Consider the following 17,839-nt stretch of genomic DNA (forward strand, 5'->3'; position numbering starts at 1 on the left):
GAGGAGAACCAAAACTCTCCAGTGTCTGTCTGCTGTGTTTGCAAAAAAACGAGACATTGTCTCTGAGCCTAGCGGAAGGGTGTTGAGCACCACCCCATATCAAGGGGTGGGCTGGTCACCTTTCCCACCAGGGACTCGCTGTGTTCATAAAGAGCATTTGGAAGAAGACCGATGCACACAGTGTTAGAATTCCCATGCTCCCCCACTCTCCACAGCTGGTGCCCTGCAGGGTGAGCATGCGCACGGCACTTCTGTGAGGCTTTTAAGGTTAAGATGGGTTAGTGTCACGGGCTCACACGTCCACACGCCGATACCTTCATCTCTTTCAGTCCCTGCATGTATCTGCCTTCTACATCCTGAATCTGGTCCTTTAACTCATTAAGTTCCTGAGGGAAACGCACAAAAGGCAGATGACGTCAAGGGAGGGAATCGGTAGAGTTCACACGCACACCAACGCCTTTCTCATGTCTGGGTCTGCCCCATTGTTTACGCAGAGACATGGTTCCTTCTTTATTTTATCAGGCATTAAAGGGAAGTGAAAAATAAGCTTCCGCATTATAAAGATAAAATTTTATGTGTAGCTCACACATTTTAATACATTGTATCTTGTTTTATAATTAAAAATGGGGGAAAAGGGCCGGGTGCTGGTGGTGCACCCCTTTAATCCCAGCACTTGGGAGGCAGAGGCAGGCAGATCTCTGTGAGTTCAAGGCCAGCCTGGTCTACAGAGTGAGTTCCAGAACAGCCTCCAAAGCAATACAGAGAAACCCTGCCTCGAAAAACAACAAACAAACAAAAAACCAAAAATGGGGGGAAAGAGCCAGGCAGTGGTGGTGCACGCCTTTAATCCCAGCACTCGGGAGACAGAGGCAGGTGACTCCCTGTGAGTTCAAGGCTAGCCTGGTCTACAGAGTGAGTTCCAGGACAGCCAGGGCTACACAGGGAAACCCCGCCTCAAAAAACAAACAAACAAAAAAACTGAACAAAACAAAAAAATAAGGACAAAAAGTTGGTGCTGGAGAGATGGCTCATTGGTTAAGAGGACTGGCTGTTCTTCCCGAGGACCTGGATACGATTACCACAAGGTGACTCACAACCCTTTGCAGCTGCATTCCAGGGCATCTGATACCCTGTTCTTGTCTCCGTGGGAACCTGGCACACATGTTACCACATAGGCATACATGAAGGCAGAACATCCATACACATAAAATAAATAGTAACTAAGTAAATCTTTAAAGAGCAGACAAACAAACAGGCGAGTGGAGGGTGGGTGGAGATGGCTCAGAGGCTCACAGTGCCTGCTGCTCTCCCCGAATACCCCAGTTTAGTTCCCAGCACCCAAGTCAGGTGGCTGGCTCGATTCACCACCCGTAACTCCAGCTCCAGAGGATCCAACACTTTCCCCCGGCCCCCCGCCTGGTCTCTGCGGGCACACATGTGGCACAGGTACACATAAATAAAATAACAACAATAACTAGCGAAAAGAACTCTGACAAGAGTTTAGCTCTCTGTCTTCCTACCCCACAGACACAGTGAGCTGCTGGTATCAGCACATCCCAGTCCCGCACTTAAAGAATTCCCAGTCTCCATCCTGATTCTCTCCATGTGCCTGGTACCTGGGGACAGATGTGCCACAACATATGCCAGGCAAATGACTGGTACTCACATCTGAGAGCAGAGGCTAAATAGGACTTTAGGAGAAAGCAACAGCGGTGGTTGCTGAGAAGGCTGGGGTCTGGTACATGGCATTTTAGGGGAGCAGACAGAAAGCAACTATCCTGGCTTCACACTTGCAAAATATGGAAGCTGCACTTCAGGTCTAACGCCAGCTGCCGCTTCAATCCCTTCTCTGTTCTGGCAAATGCTATCTGGCTGCTTTAGGCACCACCAGTGGGATCTGGGTGCCGGTGAACCAGATCTGAGTATGATGAATTCTCCCACAAAATCAGCCAGAGCAGCCCTTTCCACCCTCTTTCTTGCTCTGCTCTCTGTCACCTATCCTCCATTCCTTTCCTGTCTGGGACACAATCGCTCCAGTTACCTAACGGCATGCACTGTGCTAATAATGAACAGTGCTCGTCTGTGTGTCTTTCCACATACTGAGAAGGTCACCAAACATGGCACCATCCTTGGTGTCAAAGGTTTAACAGAGAATAGCATCTGTGCTATTAAAAAGAAAATCACCAAGATGGAGTGAAGTCTACCAGAGGCACAAACAGAAGGGACAGCACGCAGTTTAGAGACGGAGGGTGGGCACTGGCTGTGGTCCAGGGATATGAGGGTAGACGACCAGAATATTTCACCATCTAGAATACTCCAGAAAATGAAAGTGAACATCTACATTTGTTGGCACATGGTGAGAGACGGCATGGCCCAGAGACCATCGAGAACAAAGCACGGATGGCCACAGACAAGGACACATGCTCCTCCCTGCTTGGGTACAAGCAGGTAAAGCTTCCCACAAAGACGCTGCCTCAGCTGGGTTCTGTGTTAGGAGGAAGTCGTGTTTTCAGGCAGACGGAGGAGATGGGACTGGTCTGGAAACCTCACAAACTAAATATCTGTAAATATGAAGAAGACTAATCAGGCTTCCAAGGAGCTCTGTCAAGTCACAAGCAGCACAGTGTCTTACCTTAATTTCCCTAATGGATGCCTCGGTGTCCATGGAGATGGAGGTATCTCCACTTCCTCTCCGGGAGGAAGTCCCACCCAGAGAAGCCAGCGTGGCAGCAGACAAGCTGGGCATGTTACGGGACCCCTGGAAAGGGTGAAGATCAAATGTGATTCAGTAAAACCAAAATTACCAACAAGTCTAACACCTCAGAACCTTTTCTCTCATGTGCCATTTTTAGCTTCCACAGACGATCATTTCTGTGTGTAAGTGTGCGTGTGCGATATGGGCACGTGTAGATAACAGTGTGGAGCCTGTCAGTTGTCCTCTTTGTCACTCTCCACTGAATTCCCTTGAGATTCCCTCTCACTGTGCCTGAGACTTGCCATTTTGTCCAGACTAGCTGGCCAGCTACAGCACCGGGGTTACAGGTACATGTGAACACACCCAGCTCTTTACGTGTGCTGGGGATTTGAACTCAGGTCCTCACGTTTGTGCAGCAAGCGCTCTTACCCACTGAGCCATCTCCCTAGCCTCAGCACACCTTCTCTTTAACTCAGCTTCTACACCGGACAATCTCCCATGGGCTTCTGTTCAAAAGGCTCATTCAGAGATGTTTCACCGGTGCTCTGGGTTTGTCCCTCAGATTTCAGCACTCACTCTGGACCCCTTTGGAGATACAACGTCACGCTGTGTGGCCCACTCAGCAGTCTCAGTCATTCACTTGCTTTATTAAACAACAAGTCACCAAGCTCAGTCTCACCCAGGATCCTATAGTTTAATAGCTAACCCGAGACAGAGGCTTGCAGAAATCCCTTACCTTCTCAGTGAAGTCTTTGTCTGGTCTCTCTTCTACCTGTGGAGGAAATGGACAACTGTCAAACATTCCTTGGGTAAGTTGGCCTATAGATGAATATGAATGAGTCCAAAGTAGAGACAGGATATACAGGTCCAGCTTTGTGATGCTGGGGGTGGCAAACAGATGCCCCGTGTCAATTTGAAAATAAAATGGAACGGAAAACAAAACAGCATGCTGCAAGGTGCATTTCATGTGTCTCTATGAAATGCATCCTCCCCAGCGTGAAGCAGGCAGCTGCTGGGGTCCCCTGTGAGGAGATAAGGGCCCACAGAGCTGCCGTTCCCACTGGCTCCACTAGGTGGCAGCATGGCCAGGTCTGCCTCAGGTCAGGCCTAGAAAGATGCAGGTGGACAGCGATACCTTTCCACAAAGTCCCAGACACAAAGGGACAGAAAAGCAAACCAGACGGTATCCTTCACTCTGACAGAGAGCGTGCCAATGTACCTCTGAAAATAATAAACAAGGGAGGGGAACACATCCATGGCTGCTGTGTGACCTGCTGTAAAGGCTGCCGTGGAGACAAGGCCATCAGAGGTGGACACAGCAGACACAAGGGACAGGCCACTAGACCTGCAAACACTGGCCTTCCCTTTGTGGAAACGGCAAGGGGACCGGGCGTCATGCAACCTACTGTTTTTTTGTTTTGTTTTGTTTTTAAATTTCCATTTCCTAGTACTCAGTATTTCAGATTAATGTCCCACTAACAGAATTCTAAATGATGCATGCTGGTCTTTTATAGTCACCACTGAGCGTACTCAAAGACATCTTCCAAAATCTACTGGAGCCAGCTGTGGTGGCACATGCCTGTAATTTTAGTACTTGAGAGGCTGAGGCAGGAGGATTACCATGAGTTTGAGGTCATGCTGGGCTATAGAGTAAGAACTCGTCTCAATTTGCTTTCTTTAATATTTTTTTCCTCCCGAAGCACAGATCAATGGCAAATCCCTCCCTTCCAAAAACAGGTCCTTTAGGAGGACGGTAAGTGTGAGTCCCACCCACACTATCTCTGCAGGTTTCTTATGAAGATCATATGATGAGGTTCTAAACATCTATTTGCATGTCACTGTCTGCTGGCCCATTAGAAGAGACCTAAGCAAGAACTGGCCCAAGAGAGAACCTAGCCTCATGGTCCCAACTCCCAGACAGGCCACATCAGTCACTGGAAGGCAAACAGGGTCCCTGAAGCAATGTCATTGCAACAACCCTTGCAATACAAGTGACACAGCAAACTCTATTCAGGGAATGTCCATTTCAAAGGCTGCTTCCCTCCAATGTCAGTGACAGTGGAGGTCACCATTAGTGTGGGGATTTTGGTTTATTACTTATTATTTATTTAGGGTGTGTATGCATGCTATGACATATGTGGAGAAGTGAGAGGATAACTCGTGGGACTTGGTTCTCATCTGTATGCCTTAGAGGTCATCAGGCTTGGCAGCTAGTGCCTTTAGCCACTAAGCCATCTCACTGGCCCTGATTTTATTTTGGAGACAGAATTTATGTAGCTGAGAGTAGCCTGGGATTCACTATGGAACCCAAGATAGCCTTAAAATCATGGTGCACCTTTCTCAGCCTCTCTAGTATTGGGATTAGTCACATGACTCCATACTTGGTGAACTGTTAGTTTTAAATCTACTCTTGTACCCAGCCGGGCATTGGTGGTGCATACCTTTAATCCCAGCACTCGGGAGGCAGAGGCAGGCAGATCTCTGTGAGTTCGAGACCAGCCTGGTCTACAGAGCGAGTTCCACAACAGCCTCCAAAACAATACAGAGAAACCCTGTCTTGAAAAAATTAAAAAAAAATCTATTCTTGTACCCATAGATGCAGGCTTGCTCTTCACCTGGGTCCTGCCTGTGACATGAGTCACAAGAGTATTTGTTTTCAGATTCAATGGGCAAACAGCTGAGCTTTCAGGTGGTCCTAGGCTGTGTTGACAGCTAACACTAATTAGGACTGGTGATGGACAGGTGGAATGGATGTGGGGGTTGTGGGAGTGGGCAGTAGTGTCGCAATGAGGTGGAACACAGTCACCTGCCATCTGCATTGGGACTGATGCCTCTTGGCTTCCCCGAGAATTGCATCGTTGGGAGCCTGCGGTTTTTAGCCTCGATTGACTCTGGCAATAGGCTATGGACAGGGGGGCACACTCATGTTCTTAAAGGGGCATGAATGATCGCTTCCTTTGTTCTGGTGACTTTTGCTCTTCAGCTGCGACTCCCTGCCCCCATCCTGTAGTACCCCTTGATTCCCATCTGACAGATGTGAGATGCGGAGCCTTGAGTGCTGCAGCTGGCTTTTGTATTTTCTTCTCACGCCTGGTGAGGTACCAGGTCAGGGGGATTTTCCAAGAGCCAATATGGACACCAACAACTGGCTCGTGCTGTGGCTGAGACAGCTCGAGCCGAGCAGAAACAAACTGTGCCTTTCAGGAAGCTGTTCCTTCTAGCTTTATCTCAGGAGTTTATACGTCTGCCTACACGTCGTCAAGCCAGGAATGGGAGCTGCGGCATGTGAACCCTGTCTTATAACTCCTGTCCTGCCACACATCCCGCTGCATGTGCCTCCCACAGAGACCAGATGGGAGTCCTTGTTTGTCCCAAGGGCAGAGGGTGACAAACCCAGCATCCTGGTACCTAAAAAGGCACAAAGAATGGAGCTAGCCCTAGCTCCTGCTGTTTTCAAGATTTAGGTCAGTATTAGCACTATGCTTTCCTATGTCCTGGGGCTATTACTACACTGGGGTGGGTGATTTGGGCTGGCTGCTAACAGGAAGTGTCTGAGAGCGTGTATGGCCTTGCTGGTGGGAAGAAGCCAAGATGTTCCTGTGTGGACTTGTGGGTCTTCTTGCCTGAGAGGGAGGAGGAGGTCAAGGCCAGGGCCCTGGGAGAGGGACCTGGCAAAGGCCAGTGACCCTCCCGCTGACAGAAGAATCTCCTGGGACTGTCCTGCGTTTATAGAGGTGTTCCTGCACCTAAGAACCACACATAGGCGGTTCCTTGATCAGTGTGGAGGTACCTGGCTAATGCAAGGTGGCAGAGTGAGTCTGGAGGACAGCCTGTCTCCCTCACTCCTCTGCCCTGACCTTTGCTCAGTGAATGCGACAACAGAAACAATGATCGATGGACCTCTGGGGCAACTGACAGGTGACTAGGAGGAGAAATGTCTACTCATTATCTCTGTAATGGCCTTAGCAAAGGTGGGGGTGTGTGCCCACACCCCAAAGAGGTCACTTCCCTTGCCTCACAGATTACAATGAAGCTCTGTGGAAAAACAAAAAACAAACAAAAAAACACCTTATTTCATGTGTGCAAAATTTCCTAAGTTCTAGAAAATATATCTGCATCCGACTTCAGTTTTTCCAATCACAGTGACCATGAATGTTGTCATACCATGACTTCATTGTGATACTTAATAAATCCAAGGACCATGTCTAGTGGTGGCAAATAATCCTGCTTTACCACTCTGGGCAGCAGGGGTGGGGTGGAGTGGGGGGTTGTTGGGAATCTTTGGAAGTAAAGCTACAGACTTCTTATCTTGGTTGCAAACACTCCACTTACTCCCCAAGTGCGCATTCGATTATTATGCACGAGGAAGAGGATTCTACGCTTAATTGCCATTGCTTTGTTTCTAGTAATTTGAAGGCTCCTCATGGATTAGACTGCATGTGTTATAGTGCCACAGAGGCTAAGGTACTCAAGACAGCCATTCCAACTTAAAGGAAAGATACATAATGGGATAGGGGAGGGGCACTAGGTTTGAACTGACTCCACAGAGAGGCTCATAGCTGCAAGGGATCCCACTGGCTCCTCCAGGGGAAGCTGCTTCTGGCAGGAAACCCCAGAATGAACGCATCTGTGTAAGTATGTGTCTTGGCTCCCCTGTATTCTGTGGTGCAGTGACCAATCCTGGGCAATGAACGTTGGAGAACTGAGTCCCCCAACTATGTGTATTTATGTCTGGCAGTTTTGATGTGAGCTGATAAAAGAGATTGGCCTGGACTGTCTGCACTTTCCACCCATGGCTTTCCAAGTGTGAGCCTCCACCCACACCTCTTGCTAAAGTCTGGGCATGTCTCCCCACCCCAGCCAGAACTGTTTAGTCAGTTATGGTGCTGTATCCTAGGGAGGTGGAGGCAGGAAGATCGGCAGTTCCAAGTTACCTTCAAGTACATAGTGAGTTCAAGGCCATCTGGGGCTATGAGACACAAACAAGGGGACTGGGGAGATGGCTCGGTTGGTAAACTACTTGCTATGCAGGCTTGATGAGGATTTGAGTTTGATCCCTGGAACCCACGTTAAAAAAAATGTAGGCTTGGTGGTGTGTGCACCTGTAATCCTAGTACTGAGGCAGGAGGATTCTGGGTGCTCAGCCAAATCAGCAAGAACCAGGCAGCAATGGAGGAGGACAGCAGATATCCCCTTGTCCCCCCAATTTCTTGTTTAGATAATGATAAAGTAACCTCAAAGAAAGCTACTGATCAATTGGGTGACACTGTCAAACAGTACAGGACCTGATTTTGGGGCCTTGGCTCCTCCTGTCCTGTCTGACAAGTGGTGAACCACAAAGAGAGCAGCACCCTGGTGACACCTTCTATGCAGTTTTTGAGCAAATGTGACAACAGGTGACCTAAGCAGGACTGAGTGTGGCAAAGCATTTACTTTATTCTAAAACGTGGTGGGGTCTGATAACCCACACAATTCCAAAGCCAATGCTAACAGTCAAACCCTTGAAATTTTAAATCGTAAAATGCAGCACATCCACACACGAGGCTACAGTTTTACATCCCCAGAATGGACTTTCTCCGCCTCATGCCTCATTTCTAAGCATCACTAATGACTTCTGTTCTGTTATGGTCCTTGAGAAGGAGAGCTGTGCTCCCCTGACACCACCCAATAGCATTTTCTAGACTCAATACCATTTCCCACCCATATTTACTAAGACCTGAAATAAAATGAGAGGCTTCTAGCTTCACCTTGACTATACTGGCTTTCTAAGGGACAGAAAGGGGTGGCGGACAGGGAGGCAGAGGGGAAGGAGGAAGGAAGGGAGCTGAAGGGCAGCAGGCCCATGAAGCAGACTTACCACAGGGCTGGCCCGCGCCGAGCTGGCCCTGGAGGAGGCCCGGGAGCTGGAGTTGAGGTGGCTGCTATACTCTGAGGGCTACCATGGAGCCACCACAGGATGCAGAGATAGAAACAAAGGGACAGGTCAGCAAAGAGGCAAGGAGAATGAAAGCCACCAAGATCGCACTTCGGTTAGTGTGGAGGTTAGCCACACACACAGCAGGGAGGAAAGACAGGTTAGGGTTAGGGAGCAGACTCAGAAAAGGAGTCCGCATTCGCCACAAGGTCAGGTAAACATCTCCCAAGAATAAAACACAACTGCATTATCCACAGGGTAGAGCTGCAGGAAAACAGCAAGCATCGTTCAGCTTGGATGTTCATGCATCTCATCTCCTGTGTTCACCTCCTGGCTATGCCGTGGCAGTTGTGAAATCCCGAGCCACCTTCAGTTGCATTTCAGCTCAGAAAGTAGCTCGGGGTGGGGGTGGGGAGTGGGGTGGGGCCATGGCATTTCTGAAAGGAAGTTTTTTGTGTTTTTGCTTTTGCTTTTCTGCCACCTTTCCAGGTAGAAACTGGAGGATCTGTCTTCTGAGTGCCCCGTCTACACCTGCCCATCCCAGCTTTCTAACTTCTGATGATGGAAGAAGACAGCCACTGGGCTATAGCCTCTAAACTTTAGTTTGTATTCAGCCACCTGACTGCTGGCCTCAGAGGCTTGCAAGCATCAACTTCACTGTAAACCATAAGGACTCTGGATCTCCAGGGATGCTTAGGATGCCATCTTAAGTACCACCTCTTGGTTTGTCTTCCCACCAGAGAGCCAGTCCCACACATCTACTCCGTTTTCGGTGACTCTTCAGTGAGCAGATAAAGCCTGGTGCACTTAAGACACACTTGCTGAATGCATGAACAAATGAATGACTCCAGCTCGATGCTAGCAACCTCATGTTGCTTCCTGCCAACCCAAGGCTCCTGGGTCAGAACATTTCTCAGACTAGCTGGCCTGACTTGACCCTCCTGAAATTCAGCAGCTATACTATATTCCCAGACTCCATGTGTCACCTCATGTCCAGAAGTCACTGAGGGTTAAACAAAAGCACCGGGTGTCTTAAAGGACTGTGGGCAGCATGGTCAGGCCTACAGAGGCAACCCGACTACATTTCTCCACTGGACAAAGACACGTTTGCACCCAGGTGTGGGGTGTACAGAGACATAAAGACCATGTCATGTTGCTTCCTTCCCACTTAAGGACCCTTAGTCAGAACAGATATCTGACCTGCTGGACTGATTTGACCCTTTGGACGAGAAGCATTCATGTCGCCAGGCCTCAGGTGTCACCTATGTACAGGAGCCAAGTGGCCAGTGGGCACCTAATATAATCACACCTCCATCCCATTGGCCACTCGAAGACGTTGTCTGAGAAACAGACATTAGGACAGGCCAGCACAGATGCTCCCACCCCGAAGAAGAGAACGTTTGTAGGGCCTGTCTCTGCTCTCACTTCCTGTTAGAAACAGTCCTCCTGGATGCTGCTCAGATGGGTGGAAACTCCTCCCACAGTGTCAAGATTGGGTTACTACATACAACTATTAGCTGTCTGGGGGTCGTGAGGGGACAGGTACAAGCCCTGCAAAGTGAGACCATCATCGTCAAAGCAACCCTGGGGGTCTGCCCAAGCCCCCCTTTCTCCTTTTCTCAGGCTCAGACATTCATTATTACTTGTTATGTTGCTCGGGGGTTGCAGGGACTGAAGCGGATGAAATCCAGTTAAGCCTAGTCTCCTCAGTACAAACTGATGAGTGAGGACAACGAAATTAACAAGCAAAGATTTCCTGATTCCATCATCCATGACCTTTATCACAAAGGAAAACACAGGCAGCATTTCCTCCTGTGACATCAGTCACCATCCAACAAACACCTCTGGGTCATGCAGCACACAGTGAGGCATGATGGGAAACATGAAAAGCGCCTTACAGCTCGGGAACCACAGGCGCTTCCCCTCCGAGCCCCATAGAGGCTGCTCTCATCCAGCATGGACGACGTCTGCGACAAGAACAGATGGTCAGGGCAGGAAGCACACTCTTTTTTGAAGGAAACACTGAAGGTAAGGTTAGCAAGGGTGATATGTGCAGGCAGAGGTTCTGGAAAACACCATGCAGGCTCCACGAGACCCTCTTCAGTTCTTCAGAGAGCCACAGAGAACTAAAAGGTGTAGGAATCAGAAGTTGCTGTCAGTAGGCATGCAATTTCACGAGAGCACTGGAAACTGTTATTCTGAAAAACGTTCCACACGAGAATTACCAATCCAGACTGGAAATTGGCAAGCCACTCAAACACCCTGAAGTTCGTCAAAGCATCCTCATACACTTTGTTTATACAATTTTTCTTGCGTGGAGTGGCTTTGAAATAAAAAATTATGGTAATTATCGTTTTGATGTTGCATACGTTATATCTCTTCAGAATTTGCTACACAGAAAACAGTGTTTGATTACCTTGAAATTGTATGCAATTAATCATAGAGAAAGATGTTTACAAGATTTCAGGCAGTCATGTCAAACTCTTCCCCCTTTAAAGACACCTGAATTTTCCTTAATCCTCTTCAGGGAACCCTGGGGCTAGGTTAGTCATGTAATTACATACATACCTAACGCCTAAGTATATGCAATGTGGTAGAAAAGTCACAGTTATTAATACAACATCTTTGAAAACCTAGTTTTCTGCAGAATGTAAGAACCTACATTAAAAACTGGAAATTTCCAAAATATAGTCACATGAAAATTTCCAAAGTACTATGGCAACGTGGGTTAGAGTCTGTTACGGCTGTCAACACATTCTGGAGCCATCTGTCTTTCTGACAATAGGTAAATGTTGGCATTGTTTCCTTCCTAACAACCTTAAACAAGTCTTCCAAGAGATGGAACAGGGTGACAGCTGTTGTCAGGGAAGAGAAAGCCCAGATCTGACAAAAGGGGACCCGTGAAGACCACAAGGGGGGTGGTAAGCTGTGAGGAAAGTGCGGCTTCCCCAGCAGGGCAGGAAATGGGGCTCAGGGCTGCAGAGCATGTGCAACAGGCAGAGGGGAGCATGCATGGCAGGGGTGGGGACACACGCACCCGGAAACTCCCTGCAGGCCGGGCAGCACTGTATAGAAAGGAGGGCTGCAGGAGGAAAGCAAACAGTGGGCTTTAGACCTTGGGAAAACAGCAACAGACAGCAGCATTAAGGCCGCCATGCCACGAGTCCGGTTCTGGTAGCTAAATAACTATAATATAATACCATTCTTATAAGAAGAAGCCAAAGTTAAGTTATTGTGTTTTCAGGGGACTGGACACATGGAAATCCAAAATTTACAGGAAAGATAAGCGATACAATTTCTAACTTTAAAAGCACAAACTTCCCCAGCATCTCTGGAATGAGGTTATTGCTTTTCAGACATTTCTTTTCAGATGATGCTGGAAGAAGACCTGGAGCAAAGCCAATAGAAGGACATAGTCACCGGGCAGGTTCAAGACCACCCAGGTACCTCATAGCTCAACCCCATATCTAGGGTTCAGCATCCCTGGGTACAACCAACTGAGGATCAAAAATATCTGAAAAAACAAAAGAAAGCAGTGTGCACCCAACATGGACAGACTGCCTGTGTCATTCTCTGAACACGGCGTACCAGCTAGTCCACAACATTTACATATTAGGCATCATGAGTAAGCCGGGGGAACTGACTTAATGCTCACAGCGGATGTGCTGACATTATGTAAATGCCACATCATTTTATCTCAGGGACTTGAGTACCTTTGGCTTCTGATATCAAGGGGGACCTTCAACCAGCCCCTCAGGTACAGAAAACTAGAGAGGATGTATCAGGGTATGACTGTTTCTATCAGGGTCACCGTGGCAGTCAAGACACGAGGGGAGTATAAGGCTGTTGGTTGCTCACGGTTGGCACTTCCAAAAGCCCCAGGGGATGCACAACTAGAATACAGAGTAGCGCAGAGCAGAGCTACAAGGGGTCGTGCTGGGATACCGAGACAAACCTCTGAGGTACAGGACCCAGTTATGAGTCAGGACTCGCATGCAGACTCATGGCATAGGACACGGGAGAGAGCAGGGAAAGACGTAGGCCCAAGAGACAGACCTTCCAGCCGCTGAGTCTGCCTGCAAAGGAGACAGCCAGTCTCCAAATGAGCATGTGCACTGGGATTTCTAACATGGCGCCCTTGAGCTGCAACAGAGCTGCCATGCCCAGAGCAAGAAAGGCCCATTTTGGCTGGCCCTGAACTCCGCCTTGTGAAAACAGGAAAGGGCCAGAGAGTCAAAGAAATACTTGGTTCTGTCTACCTCTCCAAGACGCAGGAGGCAATGTGTGCAGAGACCTTGCAGGTTGCTTCCTGGACACATTTACAAAAGAAAAATATTGTTCTTTAAAAAAGCAACTTGGAACCCCAAGTGGGGGAACAATTGCTGGAAATGGAGAAACCCAAGAGACCAATTTTCTGAACTTGAGGGATTTTTAATTTTGTTTTGTTTCTTTGAGTATACATTTCACTAAACCCTCCATTCCCTAAAGTCTGTTTTTCCTTATTAGGTCCTAAAGTACATATTAGGAGACTGAGGAGAGTCTCAGCAAGCTAGCCAAGCCATTCCAAACAGCCCTGAGCCTGGCTGGCCCTGCTGAGTGCACGCTGGCGAGGTTGAAGAGCCTCTAAGTGCCCTAGCAGCAAAGAGCTTTGCAGGGGAGAGGGGGAGGGGACAGACCCGGGTTCCATTCTGGGCAGACAGGGGCTTGCAGGCAAGACCACTACTAGGAAGGCCGAGGTCGGAGCACGAGAGTCCCTGCAATGAAAGAAAACAGTCAAGTCGGGTCAGGTGGGTGGGGACTGTGAAGTCGCTCAATCTCACGGGTGGATTAGGGCTGGACACACAGAAAACTGCCTTTGTCACCGTCACAGCACCCGCATGCACTTGCTGGGCAGGAGGGAAAGAGAGTTAGGGGGACAAGAGCCTATTAATTGACAGAGCTAGAGTGACTCCACCAGACTTTAAGTTAGTAGAGTGTGTACAACAGACAGACAGACAGGCAGACAGACAGACAGACACACACACACGTTAATTTTAACCAATAAGATCTAGTGGTTTTAGTCTTTATGATTTGAGAACTGAATTTTAAAATTTGGTGGGTAAACTCCTAACCAGAAATGTATAGGGATCCCGGCTTCTGCCTAGGTAATAGCCATTTCACTGGGTATGGTTACAGATGATTGGGAGCTGCCATGTGGGTCCTGGGAACTGAACCCAGGTCCCCTACAAGAGCAGCCAGTGCTCTTAACCACTGAGCCCTCTCTTCAGCTCCTTCTCTTTATTCTTTAAAGTTTACATCCATTCTGATGACAGTACTGGGGAAATCGGTCTCATTTCCATGCTATTTACTGTGATACAGGCGCCAAGTGGGGATGGCCTGAATTCTAGCAATAAGACTCAGGAGTGTCCATCCTGTGGCTTATGTGGGCCCATTCAGGTCTCCACCTACCTAAACTGGTTCCCTAGTTCAGTGAGTGCATGAGCTTTAACTAGGACATGCCAGCCCCGGCTGGTGGGACCCTTCCGTAAATAGAAGTCAGCTGTCCAGGCCAATGCACATGAGTGCATGCAGATAGCGAGACTGGACTGGATTTTCATGCCAAGGCCATATCATCCCTGACAAAGTGACACCAAGTGCACAGGCCTAGAGAGTATTGTTTTCAGAAAGGAGGCAAGAAGGAACAGGCTTTTAATTTTTGTATCCCCTTGAATCAGTTCTAAACAAAAAACAATATACACAAGCATGCTATTGGTTCACTCATGGTAGTTGGCTGAATGTGATAATTTATGTTATATACAGGACAGTGGTGAGTCCGACAGAAGTAGCACATGTTAATTACACCTCGGAATTCAGAGGAACATCCATTCCAAGTGGAAACTTGGAAAACAGGTTGGGGGTGAGGGGTTCCCACACTCAAGCATGCTACAAAACCTGCAGTTTCTGTAGAGAGGATGTGAAAGATTTAAATGGGAACCAACCAACTTCTCCTCTCTGGAGGACGACAAAGCTGAGACTCTGCCATCGCCGCCGCTGTAGCTGGAATTCTGAGCACCAAAAAAGGAGTTTGTGAGTGGTAGGTGCGTCTTTACCCTGCCCATTCACAAGGCAAGCACAGGTACACCAGTGTTAGGACCCAGAAGCCCCATTCACCTGAAGAATTTGCAGCACAAATTCTTAGTGAGTGAGTCCGGCTTTCTTAGATGTCTAGATGTCACACCAGAGCTCTGTCTCCGTGGAGCTGAGTGCTCTATTATTAGCCAGGTACTTACTGAATCTCATGTCAAACCACCCATGACCTCATAGGCTCAACTCTCCTCTTTGCATATCTCTTTGGGTAATTGAAATTCTTTCTGTTGCAACAACTTCAGCCTTTCTCCAGCCTAGCCCAGCCCCTAGACGCAGAGGGGAGGCTGAGGACCAGTTTCCACCTCTTCAGTGGAGGCGGCTGGCGTTGAGTGTGCACTGTAGAGCATCAGGCCAAAGAGAATGTGGGGGAGGTGACACTGCACAGGAGATGACATTACACACAAAGGCACTAGATCAAGTAATCAAGTAGGGAGGAGACGGACATTCCAAGCTCTTATCAGACAGGTGTCTGCTTCTTCTACCTTGACAAAGCTCCTGTATCCCATCTACTCTTTCCTCCAGAGGCCCCCACGTGTTTAGAGTTTCTTAAGTGTGACTTAGATGAAGGTTATTTTGTTCTTCAGACATGGGACTCTCTCTAGCTTCTTGTTAGACCGATTTTACATCCAGTTCCACTCCATGAGCAGCTTTATATTCAGGCCTTTTAGTATGTGACTTGCAGAGGCATTGCCTAAATCTTAACTAAACTATAAAGCACATTTGTCCTGGATATATGTATGACACACAGCTTGATGCCACCGTGGGCCACAGATGGGTTGACAAGTTCACATCACATGTGTAGAGAGGAGTGTTCACCCTGGAAGGAAGTTGAACCTGAGAACTCCCAAATAACCTCAGTTATGGAAAAACACTATGGGGGAAAGCCACAGCTGGTCAATATTGGGAAACATTGCAGCTCTTATCGCTTATGTTGGCAGCCAGCTCTGCAGGCTTGTGGAGCACAGATGGCAACGCCACGGAGGGACACGCACAGGGCAGTGACTGCAGGCTTCTGTCCCTGGCGTGCCAAGTTGCCCTAAAGACTCAGCAGATGTCAGTGTGAAGAGTGACAGAAAGCTTCAGAAGTCTGGAACTAGAAAAGCTAAGAGAGGTCATAGAAAAAGCACAGGTAATTGTAAACAGGTTTGAGAAGTCTCAAGCAACCTGTTCTGCCAGTTTGGGAAAGCCGAAACTGTTGGCTCAGTGTGTGCGTGCGTGTGTGCGTGTGCGTGTGTGCGTGTGCGTGTGCGTGTGTGCGTGTGTGTGTGTGTGTGTGTGTGTGTGTGAAGCCTAGAAATTGAAGTGACTAAATGCTACCTTAATATAATTAAAGTAGATTAAATTTTACACAAGAAACTTATTACCAGAAGGGGGAAAATGACATTAAGAACAGGAAGGTATTAGGTCATTTAACTCAGATTAATCTGTTTGGTTCGTGAGGCTTAATTAAAATGTGTCCAATGCAACTTTCTGAGATGTCTAACAGCTACACCCCTGACAGAACCCAGGCCTTCCCCAGCCTCTCTCTGTCTCTCCTTGCACTGCTCTGGCTTCTTCACTGGAATGCCTGCCTCTCTCACTCTCAATGTGAGCACCGAAGACATCAGAATTCTGTCCTCTCCCCTTCCTTTTCCTTGTCAGAAAAGCACAGGCCAAATCAGCCACAGACACACAAATATGAGGGCAATAAACAGTGGACAAGCTAATTCTGCTTCCTGGGTATTTTTAGGAACGCTTATCAGCTTTTACCATAACATCCAGAATGTGAATCATGCTAAGAATGCTTGAATGCTAATGTTCTGAGAGTGTTAGATTGCACTATGGGAAAAAAAAGAGCCAGGGCAATACAAAAAGAGCAAAGTAGCTAAATTTAGCAATATATTTTAGACATGTTGAAGCAGCATCCCTGAGAGCATGCGCCATGCATGGTTGCTATACTAACCCTGCCAGATCTTCTACTTAGGGACTGGGATCCGCAATAGTCTCCATCATAACCGTTAGTCTGTTTCAACAGAGAGAGAAGAGGTCGCATCAGTGTAAAAAGAACAGCACAGGTACAAAGCAGAGAGCAACAATGACCAAGGAACACACTGAGCCTTCACTGCAGAGGGAATGAATGGGGCAGCCCGGGGAAGCAGAAAGTCTGGACACCCCCACACTGCCAGCATGCCTCTTACCCCACTGCAACTCAGAAAAAGCCCAGCAAACATGGGGCCAATGTCATTCCCTCCTGTGAGTAAGGTACATGGTCTGATGTAATCGCTTTTCTGGATGGTTTTCTTACACACGTGTGTACGTGTGTACGTGTGTGTGTGCGCGCGCGCGCGCGCGCGCGCGTGCACACGCACGTACCTGGTAGTCATGACATTGATGTAGGATAAGTAACTGACAGGCAGACTTTAACTTCAGTCATAGAAACTTCATTATAAACTATATGCCCACTTTTGCTACAACTAAAAAAAAAAAATCAAACATTTGAAGCTTTTAAGTGAAACAGGAGCATTTAGAAAGCCTTCCACATGAAATCTGAAAACCCCAGGAAGCCATAAACTATTTCTGAAATGCGTTTAAAGTTAAAATCATTTGGAGACTGGCAGAATGTACCACTGCTTTGCAGCTGCACGGGAACTCCCCACCCGGCTGTGCAGTGCCAGCTGTCAGCGTTTCTGATGGACCATGTTTGTTGTCTGTTCCTGTGTGAGTCAGGGGGGCGCATTCAGGTCATTAAAATGGGAAACAAAACAAGAAAGGTTAGTTGAAACTTGTGAGTGACACATTTGATGCCTTCAAATTAATTTTAAAAAGAAAAGAGACCGGGCAGTGGTGGTGCACACCTTTAATCCCAGCACTCAGGAGACAGAGGCAGGAGGATCTCTGTGAGTTTGAGGTCAGACTGGTCTACAGAATGAGTTCCAGGACAGCCAGGATATACAAAGAAACTCTGTCTCGAATAAAAAAAAGAAAAGAAAAAAGAAAAAGAAAAGACACTCTTAAGTGAAATCCAAAATGCCCCGGCCACTGCTAAAATTCACATGCAGCCCAAGGACCAGCCCTCGAAATCAATGTTGAGCTTAAAAGCTAAAGGATGATGTCTAGACAGTTCA

General features: G+C 47.9%; 1 protein-coding gene across 20 annotated transcripts in view; it reads right to left on the reverse strand.

Annotated features, from left to right (window-relative positions):
- The window catches only part of Lrrfip1 (LRR binding FLII interacting protein 1), a 124,071-nt gene that overhangs the window by 23,941 nt on the left and 82,291 nt on the right, over positions 1–17,839 (reverse strand). For 5 of the 20 annotated variants that reach the window (XM_040753043.1, XM_021234157.2, XM_040753033.1 and 2 more), the window contains exons 3-5: positions 3,432–3,467; positions 2,633–2,758; positions 315–386 (exon numbers count right to left, since the gene is read on the reverse strand). In XM_040753043.1, the coding sequence (XP_040608977.1) occupies positions 315–386; positions 2,633–2,758; positions 3,432–3,467 (234 nt within the window). Of the gene's footprint in view, positions 1–314; positions 387–2,632; positions 2,759–3,431; positions 3,468–8,552; positions 8,631–10,507; positions 10,577–11,646; positions 11,692–13,285; positions 13,364–14,587; positions 14,654–16,677; positions 16,738–17,839 lie in introns of all 20 variants that reach the window. The other 15 variants (XM_021234156.2, XM_005082216.4, XM_013122118.3 and 12 more) reach the window with 6 other exon arrangements.

The sequence above is a fragment of the Mesocricetus auratus genome, unplaced genomic scaffold, assembly GCF_017639785.1.
Source record: "Mesocricetus auratus isolate SY011 unplaced genomic scaffold, BCM_Maur_2.0 Super-Scaffold_100010, whole genome shotgun sequence".
NCBI classification, from domain to species: domain Eukaryota; kingdom Metazoa; phylum Chordata; class Mammalia; order Rodentia; family Cricetidae; genus Mesocricetus; species Mesocricetus auratus.